Source organism: Stomoxys calcitrans, chromosome 2, assembly GCF_963082655.1.
Source record: "Stomoxys calcitrans chromosome 2, idStoCalc2.1, whole genome shotgun sequence".
Lineage (NCBI taxonomy): Eukaryota > Metazoa > Arthropoda > Insecta > Diptera > Muscidae > Stomoxys > Stomoxys calcitrans.
This window is the reverse complement of record NC_081553.1, coordinates 48,640,026-48,666,734: the sequence shown is the minus strand read 5'-3', so window position 1 is coordinate 48,666,734 and position 26,709 is coordinate 48,640,026. Positions and strand designations below refer to the sequence as shown.

General features: G+C 40.4%; 2 protein-coding genes across 4 annotated transcripts in view; both read right to left on the bottom strand.

Annotated features, from left to right (window-relative positions):
- The window catches only part of LOC106087032 (protein toll), a 472,358-nt gene that overhangs the window by 367,488 nt on the left and 78,161 nt on the right, over window positions 1–26,709 (bottom strand). The gene's annotated exons all lie outside the window — the stretch shown is intronic.
- LOC106094808 (uncharacterized) lies at window positions 2,297–17,200 on the bottom strand. Its single transcript, XM_013262046.2, has 9 exons — window positions 17,003–17,200; window positions 16,467–16,944; window positions 16,300–16,401; window positions 15,621–16,146; window positions 7,881–9,393; window positions 3,810–3,885; window positions 3,491–3,729; window positions 2,581–2,858; window positions 2,297–2,516 (listed from the first exon to the last, which is right to left on the bottom strand). Exons 1-9 carry the CDS (start codon window positions 17,160–17,162, stop codon window positions 2,385–2,387), a joined length of 3,504 nt encoding a protein of 1,167 aa, XP_013117500.2. The 5' UTR covers window positions 17,163–17,200; the 3' UTR covers window positions 2,297–2,384.

Sequence of the window (26,709 nt, the reverse complement as noted above, 5' to 3'; positions counted from 1 at the left end):
ATAATAAGGGAAAATGGTGAGGGTCCGCTCCGCAGCAGGTAACTATGGGTTGCCATCTAAGTAATAAAGTACCGATACACAATAGCCTAGTCATCGAAATCAATAGGCCACACATTCTCAGCCCCCTTTAAGGGAGAAAACAAGTAAAAACGTGCTACGTTCGGTAGGGCCGAATCTTATAAACCTTCCACCATGGATCGCATTCGTCGAGTTATTTCCCGGTATCTCATTTTAGGCAAACAGAAGGTAAAAGAAATTAATGGCTGTGCTATTTGAGCTGTATTAAGTAATGTAAAATTTCAGCCAAATCGAATAAGAATTGCGCCCTATAGGGGCTCAAGAAGTAAAATAGGGAGATAGTCTTATAAGGGAACTGCATCAGGCTTTAGACCGATACAGACCATATTTGACACGTATGTTTAAAATAATCGAAAAAGCATTTGTACAAAATTTCAGCCAAATAGGCTACTAATTGCGCCCTCTAGAGCCTCAAGAAGTCAAGATCACAGATCGGTATATATCGCAGCTATATCAGGTTATGGACCGATTTGAACCATATTAGGCACAGTTGTTGGAAGTCATAACAAAACACGTCGTGCAAAGCTTCAACCAAAATGGACAATAATTGCGCCCTCTAGAGGCTCACGAAGTCAAGACCCCAGATCGGTTTATGTAACAGCTATATCAGGTTATGAACCGATATCAACCATACTTAGCACAGTTGTTGGAAGTGATACCAGAACACCACGTGCAAAATTTCAGTCAAATCAGAAGAGATTTGCGACCTATAGAGGCGACCTATATCAGCATAGTTGTTGGAAGTCATGACAAAACTTCAGCTAAATCGTATAAAAGTTGGGCCCTCTAATGGCTCAAGAAGTCAAGATTCAATATCGGGTTATATGGAACCTATATCGGGTTATAAACCGTTTTAAACCATACTCGGCACAGTTGTTGGAAGTCATGACAAAATACGTCGTGCAAAACTTAAGCCAAATCGGACAATAATTGTGTCCTCTAGAGGCTTAAGAAGTCAAGACCCCAGATCGGTTTATGTGACAGCTATATCAGGTTATGGACCGATATCAACCATTCTCAGCACAGTTGTTGGAAGTCATAACTTAAAACGTCATACAAAATTTCAGCCAAATCGGATAAGAATTGCGCCCTTTAGTGGCTCAAGATATCAAGACCCCAGATCGGATTATATGACAGCTATATCAGGCTATGCACCCATTTCAGCCCTCTAGTGGCTCAAGCAGTCAAGATCCAAGATTGGTTTATATGGCAGCTATATAAAACATGGACCGAGATGGCCCATTTCCAACCCCGACCTACATTAATAAAAGTATATGGAAGGAGGCCACCGTAGCGCAGAGGTTAGCATGTCCGACGATGAAGCTGAACGCCTGGGTTCGAATCCTGGCGGATTTATATGGCAGCTATATTAGGTTATGTGCCCATTTGCGCCATACTTAAGTTGTTGGAAGTCATAACAAAAAAAAACCCACGCACAATTTCAGACAAATCGGATGAAAACTGCGCCCTCTAGCGGCTCAAGAACTCAAGATCCGAGATCGGTTTATATAGCAGCTATACCAGGTTATGAACCGATTTGAACCATATTTAGCACAGTTGTTGGAAGAGATAACAAAACACCTCATGCAAAATTTCAGCCAAATCGGATAGAACTGCGCCCTCTAGCGGCTCAAGAACTCAAGGTCCGAGATCGGTTTATATAGCAGCTATACCAGGTTAAGAACCGATTTGAACCGTTTTTAGCACAGTTGTTGGGAATGACACAAAAATACCTCATTCAAAATTTCAGCCAAATCGGATGGGAACTGCGACCTCTAGCGGCCCAAGAACTCAAGATCCAAGATCGGTTTATATGGCAGCTATATCAGGCTATGAACCGATTTCAACCATACTTAGTACAGTTGTTGGAAGTGATACCAGAACACCACGTGCAAAACTTCATTCCAATCGGAAAAGATTTGCGGCCTATGGAGGCTCAAGAATTTAAGACCCAAGATCGGTTCATATGGCAGCTATATCACAAAATTAACCGATTTGACCCATTTGCAATCCCAACTGACCTACGCTTATAAAAAATATTTGTGCAAAGTTTCAAGCGGTTTGCTTTACTTCTTCGAAAATAAGCGTGGTTTCGACAGACAGACGGACGGACGGACAGAATTGGACATGGCTGCATCGACTTAAAATGTCATGACGATCAAGAACATATATACTTTAAAGGGTCTTAGACGCCTATTTCGAGGTGTTACAAACAGAATGACGATATTAGTATAAAAAGTAGGACAAATTGCTTGCCAGCCTTTTTAAACAATTTTATTATAATTAAACCCAAATAAACAACATTTTTAAGAAAAACTTAAGGGTCTTATCTCACACAGCAGATCTTTTATACAAGAAATTAATGTAGGATTTCGGCATCTCATATCCGTGGCAGCGGTATACATGGATCGTATCAAATGGTGTAGATCAGTGTAACTCTAAAAACGATCAATCAATAGAAAATTTAAAATAAAATGTTATTGAAAAGTAATGACAACATACACCTATATTTCGCCAAGTCAAAGCATAATCCAATTTAATAACATTCAAATCATCGGAACACAATTCTGAAATTTCAACAAAAAATGCCTCCTCCGGGGTAATGCGTACTTCGACCAAGTTTTCGGGCAAATCATCCTTTTGAATGAATTTAAAGAGAATATCACGTCTTTTAGCCAAGCGATTCCATTGTGAGAAATTGAATCGCATTTGAGTGCTGTGAATAGCCATGCAACAGTAAGTGTGCATTTCGGTGGCCAAATGCTTTTCAGAAAAGTAACCTAAATGGAAAACAAGATTTGTTTAAACAAGTGAAAGCGTGCTAAGTTCGACCGGGCCGAATCTTATATACTCTCCAACATGGATCGCATTTGTCAAATTTTTAAATGACTTTCTTTTAGAAGTCATAGAAAAATACCACCTCCAAAATTTCAGGCAAATAGAGTTAAACTTGTTATTCATAACACTTTGACTGGCTAGTGTATCATGATTTCTGTTACGCCATGTAACTTCATCAGCACTTTCTTGATATGCTTGTTGTTCTCAGCATTTATGATTTATGAGGCTTTCTCCCCTCTTGCTGCGCTCAGGAGAGTTGGAGGACTTATTGAGCCCTGTTTCAAAACAAAAGCGTGCTCTAAACCGTACTCAACAGCCTTTGGGTATGTAGGGCACCTTAATAAATTTAACAAAAGTGCAGATGAAGTTACATGGCGTAACAGAAATCATGATACACCAGCCAGTCAAAGTGTTATGAATAACAACACCCACTTGCTCAACCTTCATAGATCTTTGCTATGCTATTCTTTGAATAGAAAGCATTGCATATGATCTCTAGCTGGAAGACGTTCGAAAAATCACGAGATTTTTTAAAATTTTTTAATACTTGTTGATTGAGTACTCAAGAACCAACCATTTTCTATATAAAATCCAGCATCATGTTCAGCAAATATATTCAAATTATTATCCTTAAATAGTTTCTTAAATTCCTTGTAATCCTTCATGGGTTTCTCAATAACCAAATACATTTTGGGATTGCGCACAAATTTCTTGGTGGGTTCCGTGACATGACCTCGTATGCCATGTGGTGTACAATAGAGTACACAACGAACGTATTGTGTTTCCAAGGTAAATATGACCTCATTATCTGGGCTAAATAGGGGAGGAGGGTAGAGGGTGGGAGAGGAATAAAGGCTTTAATTAAATTAAAAATATTCTGTCATGACGCTTACTCTTCCCTGCTGGGTTCCAAGCTCCAATATTTGAAAGGAAAATGTTCATAGCGTTTACAAGCAAAACCAATATAGCCTGAAGGAATAAAAAAATGTAAGAAGAAAAATTTTCTACAAGTTAAGTTCACTTCAATGGGTGAACCCATTTCCAAAATCTGAGGTTTTTTGAAAATAAAGGAAACTTTTCGGATATCTTTCTGTTGTAGTTTCAATACAGGGTTCACCCATTGGAAGCCAATACGAAATTGACAAACTTTGCGTCCTGGTGAAAATTGGGTACTTCACATCTTAATATCTCAAAGGGGAGCGGACCCTGTCTGATCTCTAAGATGGTAAATGCAAATTTTGCCCATGAACATTCCACTAAGGAACTGGGGCAAACTTCTCACATATAAATGAGAGCTCAATGATAAGGGGGCTTCTTTTTTATAGCAGAGTCCGAACGGCGTGCCGCAGTGCCACATCTCTTTCGAGAGAAGTTTTACATGGTACCTCACAAATGTTGCCGCTGAAAATTTCTCCAGATGGTCTCGCCAGGATTCGAACCCAGGCGTTCAGCGTCATAGGCAAACATGCTAACCTCTGCGCTAAAGTTAACCTCTTAGCGATCTTAATGTAAACCTAAAATATGGGCAAGTTCAAAAAAATTTAGGGTCAAGCAACCTGGGGAAACGCCCCATCCTAACGGATCTGTACCATTTAGGACAAAATGGGTATCAAATGAAAGCTTTTCGGAAGAAAAGTAGGACTCTGATACATAAATTGGGTCAGAAGTACTGAGCCAATAAACAAAAAACGTGAATTTGTTAAAAAAAATTTTGGGTCAACAAAGGGGAACGCCCCACCCAAACGGGCGTTTCTACCGATTGGGACAATATGGGTATCAAATAAAAGGTATTTGGAAGAAGATCAGGAATCTGATAGAGAAATTTTGCCAGAAGTTTCTGAGGGCCACCAGAGACCACACTAAATTGTATGATGAGCGGGATAGTATGCAACTTAAATGAAAGGTCTTTGAAAGCGCAGTAAGCATTGTTTACAGTGGACATGTATTACTAAAATTATAAGGAATCCATAGATTTTTAATAATCACTCAAATTGCTTTATTAGTCCTAGAATCGGATGTTGCAAATTCGAGTGTTTGATGGGCTGCTCCATCATCGAAAACCCTCAAATGCCTAAGTTGGTTAAATGAGACAACGTGGATATCAAGCGAAATATGTTGGAGACTAATGTACGGATCTTATTAAAAAATGACCGCCCCACCCCAAAAATTCCCCTTAATCTATATATATTCCCCCTAATTGACATATAGGTAGCCTGGGACAATATGGGAATCAAATGAACGGTCTTTGCATGGAGAGAACGAGTCTGGCATTTACACTGCAGATCAAGTATATGCGGGGCCAACCCACCCACAAAAAAATTAACTCACCAATAAGGCATGAAGTTCGATCGAGACAACTGAGGTCAAAATCCCTTAAGGCAATCTCAAAACGACCTAAAAGTATACAGTATGACCGGGACAAGGGAACTCATCTTAGTCGTTTTTGGGGGTAGAGTATGAATCAGCTATTTATATTTCGGACCAATTGGTTGGGGCCTTAATTTGAGCGCAAGTGCATGGACGGCTATCGCTTGGTAGGATTTTTGGGTATAGCGAATAATACCAGGCTAAATAGTACAAAATATAACAGTATAACAGTTTATTGAAATCGTAGAAAAATAAGTTTAAATTTCATATTTCAAACTTTGACAGTATAACAGTTCACTAAAACTGCTATAAAATTAGTTTAACCAACAAAACCATCTTATTTCACTTCCTACAAAAATTGCAATAATCCCCCTTGAAATCATAAACTTCCTATCGTGTTTATGACGTTATAACAGTTTACTAAAACTGTTATACAATTATTTTAATTAGCCAAACCAACGTTTACACCATCCTACAATAATGGCAACAATCTTCTTGGATTAACACCATATTTTATCGCATTTATGACACTATAACAGTTGACTTAAGCTTTTACAAATCAATTTTATCTTACCAAACTTAAGTTTTTCACCGACTAAAGGAATTGCAATTGTTCTCTTAGAAATCAGCTATTTATATTTCGGAATAATCGGTTAGGGCCTTCATTTGTGCACCAGCGCCTAGAGGGCTGCCGGTAGGATTTTTGGGTGTAGCGAAGCAAACCGGGCTAACTGGTAAAAAATATAGCAGTATAACAGTTTATTAAAACTGTAGAAAAAATAAGTTTAACTTTTCAAACTAACATTTTTTAAGCTTCAGCCATAAAATTATTTTAGCTTGAAAAACCTTTGTTCTTCTCTGCCTTAAAGAATTGCAATAGTACCCTCTAGAATCTTAAACTTCTTATCATGTTTAGGTCAGTATAACAGTTTACTATAACTGTAATACAATTTTTTGTACTACTCAAATCATGTTTTTGCGCGAGCCTATACAATGGCAATAATCTTCTTGGAAATTTAATAAATTTTTATCTTGATTATGAAAGTATAACAGTTTACCAAAACTTGTTTAAAATAATTTTATCTTACCAAACCATAGATTTTCACCGCCTAAGGGAATTGCAATTGTTCTCTTAGACATTTAAAACTACTTATCGTATTTATGACAGTATAACAGTTTACTAAAATAGAAATACAATTATTTTAACTAGCCAAACTATCGTTTACCCCTGCGTAAAATAATGGCAATAATCTTTTTGGGAATTTTACACTTTTTTACTCGCGTTTATGACAGTATAACAGTTTACAAAAACTTTCATTAAATAGTTTTTTGTTGCCAAACCACAGTTTTTCACAGCCTAAGGGAATTGAAATTGTTGTGTTAAAAATTTAAAACTACTCATCGTATTTATGACAGTATGTCAGTTTATTAAAACGGTTATAAAATGATTTTATCTAGGCAAATCATCGCTTTCTACTTCCTAAAAGAACTGCAATAATCCGTTTAGAAACTTTAAAGCCTTTTATAGTTTTAATGAGAGTATAATAGTTTATTAAAACTATTATTAATTAAAAAACCATCGTTTGTCACTGCTTAGAAGAATTACAATTAGAGTTTTCAAACGTTTTATCGAGTATATGACTGTATAGCAGTGTACTAAAAACAGTTATAAAATTATTTTATCTAGGCAAACCATAACTGTCTACTTCCTAAAAGTGCTGCAATAGTTCTTTTAGAAATTTAAAGCTATTTTATAGTTTTAATGAGAGTATAACAGTTTACTAAAGCTGTTATAAATTATCAAACCATCGTTTTTCGCTGCTTAGAAGAATTACAATTAGAGTTTTCAAACGTTTTATCGAGTTTATGACAGTATAACAGTTTACTAAAACCGTTTTAAAATGATTTTATTTAGGCAAACTATCGCTTTCTACTTCCTAAAAAAACTGCAATAGTTCTCTTAGAAATTTAAAGCTTTTTATAGTTTAATGAGTGTATAACAGTTTACTAAAACTGTAATAGATAACCAAACCATAGTTTTTCACAGCGTAGAAAAATTACAGTTAGAAATTTCAAACGTTTTATAGAGTTTATGATTGTATAACAGTTTACTAAAACTGTTATAAAATTATTTTAACATGTCAAATCATCGTTTTTCAAGGACTCAAATATTGCAATCGTCCTCTTAAAAAATTTCAAACGTTTTATCGTGTTTATGACGATATAATAGTTTACCAATACTGTTATACATATATTTAACTTGCCCAGCCATCATTCTTAATTGCCTAAAATAATTGCAGTAGAACTCTTAGAAAATGTAAATATTGTTTTTTTTATAACAGTTTACTAAAACTGTTATAAAATTAAATAAAATCTTTGCAAATCATCTTTCTTCACTGCCTAAAATAATTGTTATAGTCCACTCAGAACATTTTAACATTTTAGCGTTTTCATGACAATATAACAGATAACTTAAACTGTTATACAATTATTCCATCGTTCCTCACTGCCTAAAAAAATATAAAAGTCCCTTGGAAATCAATATCTGTTTATATTGTTATGTTTGTTTTATGTAAAATAATTTTCTTCCTCCTTACCCAATCGATCCGTTTGAATGACCATGCTTCGCTTTTCCTTATAAAATTCTGATCTCAAAATGTGTTTAGTAGTCCAATGGGAATATGTAGTGGTCTTGAGCTTTTTTGTCTCAAAATTTTCAGACAACTGAGACTCCATGTTAGGGTCATGAGGTGAAAAATCTTCAAGTTCCAAAGCTGTAGCCTCGACAACTTGAACTTTGCTAGCTATTTTCTTCAAATCTGTACCACTTTCTCTGGCCTTGGTAAGCGTAGGCGTACTTTCAATATGACTTCTCATATTAACATGTCTACCTTCAGTTTTGGTCTGAGCCGATTTTTTCTCTTTGGTAACTGAGGTTTGTAAATGTTTTCGTTCATAGTTTTTGAAAAATTGTTTCAGGCGCTTATTGCGCCATTTCATTTTAGATTGGAAAGGCTTTAACTCGTAAATACTGCGAATTCGCATTTTATATTTCTTCTTGATATCATTGAGAAGTTTGATTAGATCTAGAAAAGTTTTGGGAGGCAAGTTTTCTTTGTCTCCCAAACCATCTTCCTCCGAATCTTGTATTTGTTCCATAACTCTTATTATCTCAGCCGTAGAATATAACGCAAATAAGCGTTCTGGATTATTTTGAAATTCATTATAGGCGAAATCTTCTTTTTCCAACTGATCATCTTCCATTTTTTTACGTACCAAAATACCTCCTTTGGTTTTGGTCCTTTTTTGCAGGGCCTCTAATTGTTCTTCTTGTATTTCTATGGGAAATTTAAAGGATGAAATCATGCGTGACATACAATGTCTTTCCAAATGGCGAATTTGAGCTTTGTTCAATAAAGGAGTCAAATAGAAATCCCGGATATTCAAGGTGCCATCCTGGGAGCGAGCTTTACCAAAGGCTCTGGCATCGCCTAGGCTTCGGCGCAGCGAAAGGGAAGATTGAAAAAAATTCCCTTGCGAGAAACGTTGTGAGGCACCAAGTCTTCGAGGAGCTACTTTAAGTAAAGAGCTTTTTCTTTCAGGAGAAGATGCAATCTTATGGAAATTTGCTTGAGAAACTCTTGAAGTCTGGTCTTTGGTGGATAAAGTCAATGAAAATGCCGATAACTGTCTTTTGGTTTTCTTAGAGTTTTTAGAGCCTTCCTTGGCTACGATTGACTGGTCTTTCTCTTCCTCAATGACCTTCTCCACAGTCTCATAATGACATGCAATGGGCTCTCCCCAATGGCACAAATACTCCGGCAACTTGATTGTCAATACAAACCAAGGACACTCAGGATCTGTGGAATCTTTAGGTTGTTCCATGCGCGATAAACGTCTTAAATTAGCCATACTCATAAGACGGGTGGAGCGTCTTGAAAGATACGAGGGTTTCGCTGGTATAAACATATCCTTATCTATTTCTAATTTGGAATCATGCAAGTGCCAGGTCATATTAAAACCCTGGCAATTAAAATCAACATGTGGAGGTTTGCTCACATAGTAGAGTTGATAGATGCCACCCAAAATAAGGAACTTTTTTAAGTTGATCTAAAATAAGGAGTTAAAATAAGTAAATTGGCGTTGAGTAGACCAGATTCAATTTTGTCTATCCACCACCAAACTTCAGTTTTGCACCACTTGTTAGAGAAGTTTGATATGAAATCTTGCAGAGAGAAGGGGCTATATTGCGGTGACTCTCTTCCCCTACACCGCTAGTAGTGAAACCTACGGTTCATGCGAAACAGAATTCCTCTCTATCTGACCAGATTCACGATATGGCCATAGCGAGTCCGCTATCTCGAAAAGGGACAGCAACCGATAAGAGGGCAACCAAGCGAATGGAAGATGAAGGCTTTGTTTGCCCTAGGACGTGTGCACTGCCCTCTGGTGTCGAAAATCGCTGTCCAGATGAGTCTGATTCAGACTAATCAGACTAAACTGAACAGCGATTTTCGACACGAGAGGACTTACACTGTTGTAGAGAAGAGAAAATACTTGGTATTCTTTTTCTCTGTCAACGATTAATGGGGCGCTCTTTCGGCTGTAGTGGAGTTGGAGAATGAGAGCATTAAAGTCGCAGCGGTGGGATCAAGGAGGACCGCTCCTGATTCCATATCTGTCAAGAATTCTTTCAAGAGGAGTGGAGGATAGGTAGAAAGACTACTACGAGATGCCAGACGGTGAGGTGGTTTACGAAAACGACCGGAGAATGCGGCTGATATTGGGTTGCCTTGCCAATACGCACCACTCATAATGGGAAAGAACGAACAACAACAAGAGATAGGAGTCGATTTATGATTTTACTCTGAATTCTGGCCCGTGTACTTGTAATACTGGTAATGTTCCGACTTTCAAGATGCGTAATAGGTCAGGGGTGACAGACATAACTGTGACGAATTTCGATATTATTTGAAGGGATTAAAAAGAAGCTAAATCTGAATTGGCTTATCCTGTCTACCTTAAATTTTGTTGACTTTTAACTCTAGCTAACGCCATCTTCCCTGGGCTCTGTACGATTGAATTAACTGCTGACACCGCGTCTACTCGTCAGTTGATCCCAAAGACTCTTCAGCAGCTTCGGACCCATTGACGTTTCGTTTTTCTCGTATTCTACAAATTCTGGAAGCTAACAATGACCCCAAATAACAGCATAGATGCGTTTGCTTGGCTTGCCCATACCTTCAAAGAATGATTTTTTCATATGCAAAGGGATATTTCAGAAGCGACATCTTGCGGCTTATTTGGAGGTCTGTCAATAGGGGAAAGGAATGCGTCATTCTGAAAAATTGTTATCCAGACTCCACCGCATTTCGATCTTTTGGCTTGGACAGTTTATCTGTAGAACCTGCGAATGCAAACCAAATCCATAGCTTCCTATCAACCACTCCGCAGACCCATACATTTGGCATTGCCCGCTTTCACCTTTTCTATGATACATCACACGCCTGTCAAGCTAACTGAAGTCCCATGGGTCACAAGCAGTTTCACCCTGAGACTGCAGTGTGCCCCAAGGAGTGACGGCCGCTCAATCTCAACGAAGCCGGACTCGAAATTCCAAGGGACTCTATTCCAGCAAACTGGAGTTCTAGTAGAGATTCGCTTTAGACTTCAAGGCATATGCTGGCCTCCCACCAGAACCTCTGCGCTTAGAGATCCACCTGGACTGTAGAGGCCAAACTTGAGTTCCAACATTTCGCCATTTAGAAAATGGTAGATCAACTGGACTGGTTCATCAGCCTTGAGGTTCGCTATACCCAGACATTGGGGTCTAAAACCTTTACCCAGGCACAACGCCACACACATTCGATTTGTATTGCCCGGTCTCTCTGCTTCTACGATCCTGCACATGCCATTCAGTCTCACGCCACCCGAAGAGGAAAGCATTGATATTGCATCGCACTCGCTGATGACCCACCGGAATCACATTCAGATATTGCCGTCTAGATCGGTTACCCAGGTCCGCCACCAAACCCACATGTATAGCAGTACCATCCCTTTCCTACAACTTTTTATATGCCCCATACCACAAACCACCTGGGGGTCTCTCAGTATCACCAATGGCCGCCCAAAAACCCTCAAGGCACTCGCTGACAGTTTTCGAGACCCACCGAAGGTCCATTTGGACTTCAGAAGGCCCTTGTTGAGACTCCAAGGCACATGCTGGTCTCTCAACAGAATCATAATCAACGATTTGCATTGTCCGGCCTTTCTGTTTCTACGATCCTTTACATGCTATGTACCTTCACGCCACGCCAAGAGGTCCGCCCTGATATTGTATCGCACTTGCTGACAACCCACTGGAACCACACTCAGATATCGCAGCCTAGATATGTTACAATGCCTCCCTTCTTGCTACAACTTTTTGTATGCCACACACCGTAAAGGCAACCGGAGGTCTCTCAATTTCAACAAGGCCCACCCAAAGTCTTCAAGGGACTCGCTGACAGTCCTCTACCTGACATTAGAGATCCATTAGGACTTCAACGGTCCGTGTTGAGACTCCAACACACATGCTGACCTCTCAACCGAATCACTGAGCTTAGACATCCGCGAAGCCTCAAATTAACGACGGAACCACACTCAGACCTCGCAGCCTAGAACAGTTACCCAGGTTAACCAATAGCCACACACGTTGGCTAGTGTGGCCCTTTCCCTAGGCCTCATCATGTGCCACCCACAGTTGGGCCACCATAAGATCGCTCAGTCTCAACGAGCTTCGCTCTAAGTCTTCAAGCAACTTGCTAACAGCCTTCGAGAATCACTGAAGGTCAAGTTCTGCTAGGACGTTGGGAGATTCGCCCTTAACTTCAAGACACACGCTGGTCTCATAACAGAACTCTACAGGTTCGACTTGAAGAACTATCGATCCGCTTCTAAGCGACGGTAAATACATCTGGACTGATTCCTTTCTTTACGGATTCTATCTGCACTGTCAAGATACCCGAAGTCCGCTCAGCCTTAACGAGGCCGTCGCTGAGGCTCGAAGAAACTTGCTGAGGGTCCTCTGAAGGTTAGGGCCGCCTAGGATAACCGCTAAGTCTCAACGAGGTCCGCTCTAGGGGTTTAAGCAACTCTCTGACAGCCCTCGAGAACCAATATACACTGAAGGTGGGACTTCAGGAGACACCCCTTATCGCAAAGGCACAGGCTGGTCTCACAACAGAATAACAACAAGACTCTACAGGTTTCACTTGAGGACTTATCGTTCCGCTACTAAGCAACGGTAAATACGGCTGGACGGATTCCTTTCTTCCCCTGCACCGTCAAGCCACCGGAGGCCCGCTCAGTCTTAACGAAGTGAGCCCTGAGGGTCGAAGGAACTTGATGAGGGCCCTCTGAAAATCAAGGCTGGCCATGAGTCTGGGAGACCCACCCTTTGTCTACAACACTCACGCTCATACCAGCATCACTGAGTTTGGAGATCCGCCAGGACTTTGCAGGCCGCTACTAAATGATGGTAAATGGGACTGGACGGATTTCTTTCTTCCTCTGCACCTTCAAGTCAACCGAAGTCCGCTCAGTCTTAACGAAGTTAGTTATGAGGCTCGAAGAAACTTGTAGAGGGCCCTCTGAAGGTCAAGGCCCGCCATGAGTCTAGGGAACCCACCCTTTGACTAAAACTAGGACTTGGCAGCCCGTCTTGAAGCCTATCATACCGCAACTAAGCAACGGCAAATCCGTTGGACGGAGATGCAATAAACACTGGCTTTAAGGTCGTCTACAGGCCCTCCTTGATATCTCCTAGAGGCCCGTATTAAGAGCCATCATCTCGTTTTGTGTCACATGGCTCTATGATCATGTAGAGTATTCATAATAAAAGTTGGGTTCATGTACCTGGGGGGCCGTCCCAGCTACAGAATCCCTTAAAAAAGGTTTATTTAACGATCATGACAACATGGGACTGAAATGAAAGGTATTCGGGAGTAGATTACGAATATGGTGAGAAAGTAGGAATAGGCTTGATAATTTATTGATAACGGAAGGGGGAGGACCCTCCACCGTTACCCCAAAAATACCACCCAAAATCAAAATGGTCATATAAGGACAATATGGGTATCAAATGAAAAGTATGCCGGAGTAGATAACGAATCTGGCATACAAATTCATGTGAAGTATAGGGGGATACTCCACCCCCACAAAAACGCCCAAAATGGGCACATTAGCCAATCATGGATACATGGGACTTGGTTTCTTGTTTCTTATAGACTGAAAAACGGCAAAACCTCGAAATTTACACATATTGTACAGGTTGGTCTGGAAGGAAACATAGGCTATATAATTTTTCGGTATCGAAGGGGGGACGGACCCTCCCCCTTATGCCAAAACACAACCCAAAATCAAAAGTAAACCGATCGGGACAATATAGGTATCAAATGAAAGGTATTGGAGAGTAGAATACAAATATGGTATTAAAATTTGAGACTAAGTACCTATCGGGCCCCAGCCTCAAAAATCCCCAAACAGACATATTGGATGTTAATTTCAATATGGGGCTCAAATAAAAGGTATTCGGGAGTAGATTTCGAATCTGGCACACAAAATCAGATCGAAGTATAGGGAGTCATGCCACCCCTCAAAAACGCGCCAAATGGGCATGTGACGCATCATGACTATATAAGACTCGGTTTGTTTGTTTGTTCTGTAGAATCAAAAACGGCTGAGTCGATTTTCTTAAAATTATCACAGATTGTGTAGGTTTTTTGTGGAATGAAACATAGGTTATATAAATTTTAGATATCGGGTGGAGGCGGACGCTCCCCTTAACCCCAAAAACGCCACCCATATCCGAAAGTGGTCCGATGCACACAATAAGGGTATCAAATGAAAGGTACTGCAGACCAGAAAACGAATATAGTATTAAAATTTTGGTCAAAGTACCCAGCATGTCCACCGATGACGTTTAACGCCTGGGTTCGAATCCTGGCGAGACCATCAGAAAAAAATTTTCAGCGGTGGTTTTCCCCTCCTAATGCTGGCAACATTTGTGAGGTACTATGCCATGTAAAACTTCTCTCCAAAGAGGTGTCGCACTGTGGCACGCCGCTCTGACCCGGCTATAAAAAGGAGGCCCCTTATCATTGAGCTTAAACTTGAATCGGACAGCACTCATGGATATTTGAGAAGTTTACCCCTGTTCCTTAGTGGAGTGTTCATGGACAATTTTTGCATTTGCAGGCGGTAGATTACAAATATGGCATAAACCTAATGTATGTCCAAGTAATGGGAGGTCGCCCACCCCCAAATACCCCCAAATGGGCATAGTAGCCGACTATGGCTGTATGGGACTCAAATGAAAGGTTTAAGGGAGTAGATTACGAATATGACATTAAAATTTGCGTTCAAGTCTAGGTGGCGCCTTTTCCTCCTAAAGATACGTCAAATGGGTTATATAACCCATTACGACAATATGGGACTCAAGTGAAAGGTATTTGAGAGTAGAAAACGAGTTTGATATCCAATTTTGGAGCCAAGTGTTATGGGGTACGCCCTAAAGCACTCCCTAAACTGAACTTCACTTCCGTTGGGAATAAAAAACGAATTTGATATCTTATTTCAGTGCAAAGTGCCGCCCCAACCCCAAAACACCCTCCGCCGGTTCATATTTACCGGCCATGGCAATATGGGGTTCAAATTAAAGGGATTTGGAAATGCAGCACGAATTTAATATCTATATTTGAATCGAAATGTCTGAGGTGCCAAACCTTCCCTAATGAGAACATTGCCACCGGGAACCGAGAAGGGTCAAATGCTTTCCGATTCAAGTTTAATCCCAATGATAAGGGTCCTCCTTTTTATAGCCGAGTCCGAAGGGCGTCCCGCAGTGCGAAACCTTTTTGGGGAAAATTTTTTAAATGACCAGGCATGGCATTGTAACTCGCAAATGTCCCCAACATTAAGGTGGGATAAACCCCGCTTTGTCCAATGTTCTCGCCAGGATTCGAACGCCTTCAGCGTCATAGGCTATAGTGGAACGAATTCGATATCCGCATTCAGGGCGAAGTGTCCCCACCCCAAAAAGATATTAGAGAGTTAAAGAAGGCGCAGCGGAGCGTGCCCGGTTTCCTGTAAAAATTTAAAGGAGGACATAGCCTTTCAGAAAAAAATGTTGTATATCTTACATCGGATGACATACAGGGTGCCGAAGCTAATGAATCAATCATTATGTGTGTAGCCCCAATGAAAGTCTCACAGGTCAACATTTAACACTGATGGGTATGGTGGTGGTGGGTATACAAAAAATGAACAAAAAACCCAAAATTTCCCCTCCTCTATACCTCGTCACTATCCAAATCCAATACTTCCGGGTTATAAATCAAATTTATGAAATCCTCATATTGTTTTTGCTCTTCATCCATAAAGTCATCATAAACATCTGGTAAAGTATTGCCATCAATTAGGGGAGGCTCTTTGGGCGGTTTTAAAGTTTTCTCCTTTTTTGATTTTTTGCTTGCCTTTGAATCATCTTTCGATTTCTTTTTACCCTTTTTGGCTTGTGCTTCTTCATACTCTCTTAGTTTCACTTCATATTCTTGGCGTTTTTGCATCAATTCATGGCGTACCTTTTCTTGTATCTCACATTGCATGCTCCATTCATTAGTTAGGCATTCAGGTAAATCTTGAATGCCAGCATTTAAGTTCTCTACAGGAACGGTAATGGCCTGAGAAAAACTTTTGGCATATTCAGTTATATGATCGAATTTCATATGAATTGCACGAATTGCCACATTTTCGTGCAGCATGGTGGAGGGAATGTGTAGAAGAATTTGAAGTTGATGCAAATTGGCTACCAGGCGGGGCTCACTGAGAGATGGAGGCAAAAAGGAAAAAGACAAAAATTTCAATAAAACTGAAGTTGTAGAAGAAAATGAAATGGTTAGCCCGGAAAGACGACAAGTTCTTAAATCACACCTGAGTTTAACATTAGATTTATGCATTGCCTTATTTTTGACTTACTCTAGATGGGAAAAACGTATGGGCACATTTTTCAAGGACCATATGTGAATCTCAAAGTTATCCCCAGAAAAACAATATTCCGCCGATATGGCATCCACGGAGCTGTAGGGCGAGAAATTTTTCATATTTCTTACTCTTAGAATACAACTCCTCTTTTCAATACCCACTTCATATAAGCCTCTTCCGAGCCCAATATACGATAGGTATAACGATCAAAGTATTCCCTCACTTCATTTTCTATGGCCACTTTTCTGTCCTTCACATCTTCCAATACAGACATGGGGCATTTTGCCACCTCCACATCATTGTCAAGAAAATATTCAATGCGACGCATGACATCTAGAGAATAATTGATATTTTCATTATATAGCCAACCAAATTCTGGTTTAATTTTTCCCCTTAAACGAGCTCGGGTCAAATCTTTGCGCAGTAAGTTTTGCGCCAGAATGCTACGCTCATTTACAGCCAAAGGCCAATCAATGTTGGACTCCATGTTTTGGTCTTCGAAAAACTTTAGTTTTGTAAAGAAAATGCGAATATCTGGAGGTAGATAAGGCTTGGGCAAAGGATTGCATGCTAGAAAGTCTTGCCATTTGTTGGTTACTAATTCTTGGGCATTAAATTCTTCGATTTGTCGAAAGGTATCTATGGAGATGGATTTAAAGAATCATTGATTTGATGTGGGAAACAAACCTCTTCTTACCTTCTATAAAATTCAAACAAATTCTCAAATCATTTAAGCGTTTGTTATGTTTCTGCTCTTGCGCTTTCACTTCATCCATGGTGAGAAGTATGTAAACTTTCTCTGGTGGGCCTGAGGGTTCTTTGGATTTTTTCGCCTTTTTAGACTTTTTTGGAGGCATTTCGATTGAGTTTTGAGATTTTTTTTTTTTTTTGAAAATGTAAATATAGAAATTTTTTGGACAAAAATTATTTTAATGACATTTAATGAAATTTTATAGCTGATTAAAAGTAAATGCAAACAAAGTGTTCCTCACTGCTTTTATACGCATCTTCACATAATGTCATCCGTTTTTAATCCGTTTTTTTTTTTTTTTTTGATAGTACAAGCCGCACCGGGCCCTCTCCTCTCCGCCTTCTTTAACTCTCTAATATCTTTTTAGGGTTGGGACAATTCCCCCCTAATGTGTATATCAAGTTTGTGCCACTGTAGCCTATGTCCGCCTATAACGTTGAACGCCTGCGCTCAAATCCTGGCGATAATATCGAACAAAATTTAAAGCGGTGGTGATCCCTCTCTTAATGCTGGTGACATTTGCCATGCATGGTCAGTCCCTCATCATTGAATTTAAACTTGAATGGAAAAGCTTTCATTGATGTGTGAGAAGTGTGCCCCTTCCCGGTTCCTGGGTAAATTTGTACTCCATTCCCAAATACCTTCTTTTGAGTACTATATTATCATATTGGTAAATATTTTCGGTTAAGAGAGACACTTGCCCCTAGAATAAATTTTATATGAGCCCCATAATGACATGATCGGTAAATAAATTTTGTATGAGCGTGGGGTGGATCCTAGGGACTTTGTCCCGAAAATGAGTTTCAATTTCACGAATATCAATCAATTTAAACATTAAATAGCTTCTATATAATAGGTGGGTGTTTCCGGGTGGGGCAGTTCCCCAAACACATGGCTCTTCAATTAGATAAAAAAATTGGTTTTTTCTCAATCTCCTTGTCGCGATTGGTCTATAAACACATTTGGCGGGTTTTGGGCGGCACTGACCTCAACAAGAAAAAGCATATTTTGCTTTGATTGTGAGAGTGCAAAAAGATTTGTAACGAATCGCATTACCAATCTCCCAGATCTGACATTTTAGAAAATTAGGTTAATGAGAAGTGCTTTTTAGGGGAGGGATGGCAGCTCAGACATTTCGACTCAAATATGGGCATCAAATTTGTGCTGCAAATGTTTGGAGTGTGTTTTGGTGCTGAGGCAGCCATCGGCACTTTGCCCTGAAAATATTGGGTTGCTTAAAAAGTAATTGCGGATTTTTCATATAGTCGGCGTTGACAAATTTTTTCACAGCTTGTGACTCCGTAATTGCATTCTTTCTTCTGTCAGTTATCAGCTGTTACTTTAAGCTTGCTTTAGAAAAAAAGTGTAAAAAAGTATATTTGATTAAAGTTCATTCTAAGTTTTATTAAAAATGCATTTACTTTCTTTTAAAAAATCCGCAATTACTTTTTGGGCAACCCAATAGATATCAAATTCGATTTTTACTACCAAATGCCGGTGATTTTAACTCCATATTGCCATAATCGGAAATGAAGTGCAGTGATGATTTAGGGCGTTCCCCCAAAATTGGATATCAAATTCATTTTCTACTCTCAAATATCTTTCATTTGGGTCCCATATGGTCATAATGGGTCAATCAACTAATTTGACTTATTTTTGGAAGGAAAAGCGCCACCAAGACTTGAATGCAAATTTTAATGTCATATTTGTAATATACTCGCAAATATCTTTCATTTGAATCCTATATAGCCATGGTCGGCTGATATGCTCATTTTTTGGGTATTAGGAGGTGGTGCGACCTCCCATTACTTGGACCAAATTTTTTATGCCATATTTGTAATCTACTCCCGGATACTTTTCATTTGAGGCCCATATTGATATGAACGTCGAATATATCAGTTTAGAGGAGTTTTTGGGTTGGGGAGGCCTGCAGGGTACTTGGACCCAAATTTTAATACGATATTCGTTTTCTTGTCTCCAATACCTTTTATTTGATACCCATATTGTGCCTATCGGACCACTTTTGGTTTTGGGTGGCGTTTTTGGGATAAGGGGGAGGGACCGCCCACATCCGATATCTAAAAAAAAAAATTATTTAGTCTATGTTTTCTTCCAGACAAACTAAAACAATCTTTGAAAATTTTAAGAAAAGGGGTTCGGCCGTTTTTGATTCTACGGAACAAACAAAAAAACCGAGTCCCATATAGTCATGATGTCCATTCAAGGCGTTTTTGGGGGGAAGGGTGACCCCTTATACTTCGATGTGATTTTGTATGCCAGATTCGTAATCTACTCCCGAATACCTTTCATTTAAGCCCCATATTGATATGGACGACCAACTTGTCTGTTTTTAGATATTTTGGGGTAAGGGCGACTTCCTGGGTACTTGGACCCAATTTTTAATACCATATTCGTATTCAACTCTTTAATACCTTTCATTTGCTATCCATATTGTCTTTATCGGTCCACTTGTGATTTTGGGTGGTATTTTTGGGGTAACGGGGAGGGTCCGCCCCCTTCCTATATCAACAAATTATAATGCATATTTCTTCTTCCTGACCAAATTCGTAATCTACTTTCGGATACCTTTTATTAGAGTCCCATATTGTCTTGATCGTCTAATAAACCAATTTGAAGGGGTTTTGGGGCTGGGGAGGCCCCCAGGTACTTGGACCCGACTTTTATTATGAAATTCATACTCTACTCCTGAATACCTTTCATTTGAGTCCCATATTGTCCCGATCGGTCCACTTTTATTTTTGGGTAGTATTTTTTGGATAAGGGGAAGCGTCCGCCCCCCTTCCAATATCAAAAGATTATATAGCCTATGTTTTCTTCCAGACCAACCTACGCTATCTGTGAAAATTGCAAAGTAATCAGTTCAGCCGTTTTTGAGTCTATACGGAACAAACAAACACAAATTTAATTTTATATATATAAGATTTGGGATTTTGTTTGAACCTTTGAGTGGAGCGGACGTATTGTTATTTCACTCCCCAAGAATTTTCCTGTAACTCGTAATAGGTCATTATTTTTGGAAGAAAAATTGAAGTCACTCAAGGATAGGTGCGATCAAGGTATCCATTAGGCGGTTGATGATCTGCGTCTGTTTCCAGTGGAGCGGCTGATTTAGAGCTCGGGAGTAGGCTTAGAATGGACTCCAATGAGCCAACAGCTGCGGTGGTGGTATCAGGCCGTAGCATGTTGTCTTGTTACTAAAACCTCGACTGGTGAAGCAGCTGCTCCAGGCTCCACTAGCCTACAGACGACTGATCAGCAGGGGATTTGGACGACGGCATCTGGTTCGAGTTTCAAGGACAAGGCCGAACCTATTCTTTCTTCTCATGCCTATAATTTGCCTTCCACGGCAAACCCACCCGGTCTTTAAAAGGTTGGAATAATAGAAGACCCATCGCTCTCAGGTTTATTGAGAGGCTTGGTGCGAATGATCCTAACACTCTCACTAATAGAGAGAGAGGGACTCCCTAAAGTGGGCTCGGGAATTCGCTGTACAGGCTACCCCAAAGACTGCAAGACTAGATTCGGAAACTGCGGTCACCTGGAGGTCATCCCATGCATAAAAGAACTAGGGCGAACAACAGTAAGATGGGTCCAGGAATCTTTGCTAATGTCGCTAGGGACAGTTTGGTGATGACAGTTGTCGACAAGGAAGAAGAACAGGGCTGTATACCTGGAATAATTGGAGTGAGATAGTGGACTGTCATCAGTATACTACGATGTACTTGCGGAATTTCTTGGGTCTCCTCTAGTTTGTGACTATGCAGGCTGGTATCGGGACCGATACGGACTAATTGCCTTCGTTGATCCCGCTCAATTGAAATGTATCGTTGTGCGCTTAAAAAGATTGGTGAGATCTGGCCAGGTGCAACACTAGATTTAGTCAAGAAGGAAGATATTCCTTCTCGACCAATGGAGCATGCTTGGATACCAAAACTTCCCTCAGATCCTGCAGAGATAGTTAGAAGACTAGGGGAATGTTATCTCAAACTTTCAACCACCCACTGGAAGATTGGTAGATTGGATGAGGCTGATGGTGACCGGAGACATGCAGTGTTCGTACTAAACTCCGGCTGTCTGGCAGACCTCAAAAAGTCTGAAGGGGTTGTATTCTACGGATTCAACAAGTTGAAACTGAAGGTCTATAGAGGCGGTGGGGTTGGGAAATCAGGAGACGACTCAGCAGTTGTTGCTGAACACTTTTCTGAGGAACTATCGACCACAGCGCTAAGGTCTGGCGGATTGCAGGAGACTGAAAATCCCCCTGCCACAATCGAGGCAGAAGGGAAAGGCATCGCAACGGGACTCGACAAGTCCTGTGTGAGTGCGTCATCCGGTTAGACTGTGCTCAAGGTGTGCGCCAGCGGGGAAGTACGGAACTCAAAAAGTACTTCGATAGCAGCAGCTAGTGAAGCATCTAAGGAGGAATCGTCCACAACGCAAGTGTCCAGTGTCCTGAGGAAGAGTGGTTCCACTGCTTTCTCACCTGCCCCTGGAGGCGTACCGAAGCTCATCATGACAAGATCTAACGAATTTTGTGAGGATGAACTCCTGGTGGAGCCAGAAGACGAGACTAACACAACAGTGGTGGAAGTTTTGAATCCTGGGTATGGTCCGGTTTCTGAAGATATATCTCCACTATTGCAAGGCCGCTTCGGCGGCACTAAAGGTCCTCCTGGTGGCAAGGGAACTTGACTTTGAAAGTACTTCGACAGCAGCAGCTAGTAAAGCATCTAAGGAGGAATCGTCCACACCGCAAGTGTCCAGTGTCCTGAGGAAGAGTGGTTCCACTGCTTTCTCAACCGCCCCTGGATGCGTACGGAAGCTCATCATGGCAAGTTCTAACGAATCCTGTGAGGATGAACACCTGGTGGAGTCAGAAGAAGAGGCTAACACAACAGTGGTGGAAGTTCTGAATATGAATTCTGCAGATATATCCCCACCATTACAAGCCCGCTTCGACGGCACTAAAGGTCCTCCTGATGGCAAGAGGATTTGACCTTGTTTTTATCAAGCAGCCATGTGTGTGTGGAGGAATAGTTCGTGCACTAAGAATTCCTGGATTTAAACTTGTCAAGGGTAGGGAGAAAGGGAGACATGGAGCCTGTTTTCATGCAAAGAGTAGTCTAAATGTTTTTCTTCTTCCGTCGCTAAGCACGGAGGATTTGATAGTAGCCAGCCTTGAAATAAACAAGTTTCATTACTGGCTGGCTTCCCTATATATGGCACACGATTCAAAGATGCCACCTGGCAAAGATGCCACCTGGCAAAGATGCCACCTGGCAAAGATGCCACCTGGCAAAGATGCCACCTGATTGAAGCCGCTTCTGCAGGGAAGAAAAGCCTCATTGTAGGAAGTGATGCTAATGCACATCACAAGATATGGGAAAGTTCGGATGTCAACGAAGGGGTGAGCTGCTTATTGAATATATTATAAGTTGCAATCTGTCGATTTGTAATAAAGGGGACAAACCGACATTTATTACCAGGAACAAGCAGGAGGCACTAGAATCTACCTTTGAATCGGAAGATATAAGAGCAAGAATATGCGACTGGGAAGTGTTGGAAGACCACAGCTTTTCTGATCGTCGTTATATTAGTTTCAGCCTTGGAGAAAATACTGCAGTAGTGGTTCCTCGGCTAAACAGAAGAAAGGCGGATTAGGTTAAATTTCAGCACAAATTCTGCACCTCTATCACTTCTAGGCCAGAAAAGCAAGTGGAAGCTACGGAGGATCCGCTTGACCACTATGTCTATAGTGGTCAAGCGGATCACGCGAAAGCCCTGAATGACTCGCTTGTGTCAGCATGCCCTAGTGCAAAGCAAAGGGGCAAACAGCGACCGCCATGGTGTTCCCGCGGCGATCGGTCGAGCTTGCTCACCTACAGAAGCTTGACAAAGATCGCCCTCTCGATATGAAGATGTGGTTACAACAACAACAAGGATCTGTTCGTTAATAATGTTGGACAATGAAATCTTCCTGTTTATCTGGAAGACACTTATGAGTCGATTCAAAGCTCCACGATTCCTCAACAACAACATTTTGATATATAGGGAAGGTTATATACTAGAGAATGATCTTTGATAGATAACTTAACAATTGGTGCCACATTGAGTAGCCTACTAACAAAACTTGCCGTAGGCTTGAAAGAGAGAGCTGAATCCGTAGATTTTCATTGGGTCTTCAGGATCGTAATTTGTCTTATGAACTATCATATTTTCTTGATTTTTTTTTATGAAAATCTAATTTTTGGAAATATTTTTTCAGAAAATTAAAAAAACCAAATCAAGTGTAGTTTGCTCAAGGGTTATGAGTTCGAATCGATTTTCTATGGTAATTTAATCTCCCTACAACTACACTTTCCCTTTAACCGTTTTATTAAAACATTAATCAAGCCATTACCAAACTCCCCTCCCAAACTAAATGAGATAAACGCAGCCACAAATTTATTTTTGGGGGGGGGGGGAAATCTAACCGCAACATGCCTAAGCGTTTGTTTTTTTCTTTGTTTCGATGTTATTTTTGTTGCTCTTTAACATTTTTCTTTTTTGGTGGGCCGCCAGCAGATATTAAAAACATACGAAACTCACCAGAGACCAATTACATAAAATACACAACTAACACCACATTAATGGTCGACCTCATTAAATGAGCGTTTCTTGTGGCCCAACAACAACGAAGCAGCAAAGAAGAAAAAAAAAACGCCCGCGGAATCTTAGCCGCGTTAAACAGCATTGGTAACAACAGCAAGCCAGCTTAGGTTTGAGGGCCAACAATGGTCAGTGAAGTGGCAAGCATTCATTCATTCATTCTACTACTGCCTGGCTGCGAAGCTTCTTCAACTCCAATGTCTCTTTAAGCCAAACAAGGTGATGGTAGTACACCCATCGTCCAAACAACCGACCCCAAAAAGCATAAACCAACCAAAAATTTAGACATATTCTTGAGAAAAACAACAACAACTTAAACAGGCAAACATTTACCAAAGATATGAACCGGGGTCGAAAAAGAAATACTTCATGCACAAGAAAGAGAGTGGGAAATTTTCTAAATACACCTTTTTTTTGGATTTGGTAGACATTGTATTTTAACAAGAATAGGCCATAGGAAAACTAAATAAGCCAAAGCAATGATACACATAGGAAAACCCAATGAAATGGAGGAACATAGGGAGAGCAAGAGGCGCAGAAAGTGCCTTAAAACCTGAGCCCCTGAGTTGTTGGGAAAAACTTAACAGAAGGTCTGTCATTAGACTTCCCACCATGGACTTCAACACACCCTCGTTAAGACAGTTAAGGTGAAGGTAGGAAAATTGAAGAAACCCAAGATATGAGTTGATATTTTTTTTCTTCTTCAGAACAATGGCACGTATGTTTGTTCTGTTCTGTCTTCACACAAGTGTGGGTGCTCCAAGTAGATGACCTGCAAGACTAAAAAATATCCGCTTACATGAACTTATCCAAGGAAAAGTTGCATGTAATTCTTGGTTTATCTTAAACATATATGGGGGATTTGGGTAAATTGGTTTAGTTTATGTTGCTGGGTAAACAGATGGCCTAGAAGGATTTCTTTCGAATGGCCAATAATGCTAAAGCTGTTCAATTAGCGTATGTTGTTCTAATTGGAAGCTTCGGGTTTGGAAAGCTCTAATGATTTGCTAGGCATGATATTTGCCGCAAAGAAGTCATTAATGAATAGGAAAAACGTTGCCAACACAAAAAATTGCTGCAAGATTCAATGCGATTTTCAATCTTAGATTTCAGAAAAAAAAAGCTAAAGAACAAGTAAGAGTTCGGCCGGGCCGAAACTTATATACCCTCCACCAAGGATCGCATTTGTCAAATTCTTTGCGCGGTATCTCGTAAACAATGCTTTAGGCAAACAATTGAATGCTGAACATGTCGAAGTCATTGTGTTATATTTCAATCCATTCGGATAAGAATTGCGACTTGTAGGGGCTCAAGAAGCAAAATCGAGAGGTAGGTTTATACGGGAGCTGTATCAAGCTATAGATCGATTCAGACCATACTGAACATGTATGTTGAAAGTTATGGGAGAAGCCGTTGTATAAGATTTAAGCCAAATTGGATGAAAATTGCGCCCTCTAGAGGCTAAGAAGTCAAGACCCAAGATCGGTTTATGTGGAAATCCCCGATCGGTTTATATGGCAGCTAAATCAGGTTATGTACCGATTTCCACCATACTAAACACAGTTATTGGAAGTCCTAACAAAACACCTCATGCAAAACTTCAGCCAAATCGAATGAAAAATGCGCCCTCTAGCGGCTGAAGAAGTCAAGATCGGTTTATGTGGCAGCTATACCAGATTTTAGAGCGATTTGAACCATACTTAGCACAGTTGTTGAAAGTGATACGAAAACACTTCATGTAAAATTTCAGTCAAATCGGATGAGAATTGCGCCCTCTAACGACTCAAGAAGTCAAGATACCACATGCGTTTATATGGCAGCTAAATCAGGCGATGCACCGATTTGCACCATACTTAGCAGAGTTGTTGGAAGTCATAACAAAACACCTCATGCCAAATTTCAGCCAAATCGGATGATAAATGCGTCCTCTAGCGGCTCAAGAAGTCAAGACCCAAGATCGGTTTATGTGGCAGCTATACCAGGAGGCCACCGTAGCGCAGAGGTTAGCATGTCCGCCTATGACGCTGAACGCCTGGGTTCGAATCCTGGCGAGACCATCAGAAAAAATTTTCAATGGTGGTTTTCCCCTCCTAATGCTAGCAACATTTGTGAGGTACTATGCCATGTAAAACTTCTCTCGAAAGAGGTGTCGCACTGCGGCATGCCGTTCGGACTCGGCTATAGAAAGGAGGCCCCTTATCATTGAGCTTAAAACTTGAATCGGACTGCACTCATTGATATGTGAGAAGTTTGCCCCTGTTCCTTAGTGGAATGTTCATGGGCAAAATTTGCAAATTTATACCAGATTTTAAAGCGATTTGAACCATACTTAGCACACTTGTTGGAAGTGATACCAAAACACCACGTGCAGAATTACAGCCAAATCGGATAAGAAGTGTGCCCTCTGAAAGCTAAAGAAGTCAAGACCCAAGATCGGTTAATATGGCTGCTATATCAGGTTATGAACTGATTTGAACCATACTTAGCAAGGTTATAGGAAGTAATACCAAAACACCTCATGCAAAACTTCAGCCAAATGGGATAACTGGCGTTTTTCAGTCTTACGTGATTGGCTAATGTGCCCATTTTGGGCGTTTTTGTGGGGGTATACTTCAACATGAATTTGTATCCTATATTCGTTATCTACTTCCGCATACTTTTTATGTGATACCCATAATGTCCTAATAGGCCCACTAATGATTTCGTTGTCAATAAATTATAAAGTCTATTCCTACTTCCTAATATATTTGTAAACTTCTCCCAAATACTTTTCATTTGAGTCCCATATTGTCGTGATCGTCAAATAAACCTATTTTAATGGGTTTTGAGGCTGGGGCGGCCCCCCAGGTACTTGCAGCCATCTTTTATTATGAAATTCGTACTCGACACTTGAATACCTTTCATTTGAATCCCATATTGTCTCGATCGGTCCACTTTCATTTTTGGGTAGTACTTTTGGGGTAAGGGGGAGGGTCCGCCCCCTC

Coding starts and splice junctions, on each gene's coding strand:
- LOC106094808 (XM_013262046.2), bottom strand. CDS start 17,162: ATGCCTCCAAAAAAGTCTAAAAAGGCGAAAAAATCCAAAGAACCCTCA. Junction 16,402..16,466: donor TCGGAAGAGGCTTATATGAA/GTGGGTATTGAA, acceptor CTCGCCCTACAG/CTCCGTGGATGCCATATCGG. Junction 3,886..7,880: donor CATTCAAACGGATCGATTGG/GTAAGGAGGAAG, acceptor TTATTCCTTCAG/GCTATATTGGTTTTGCTTGT.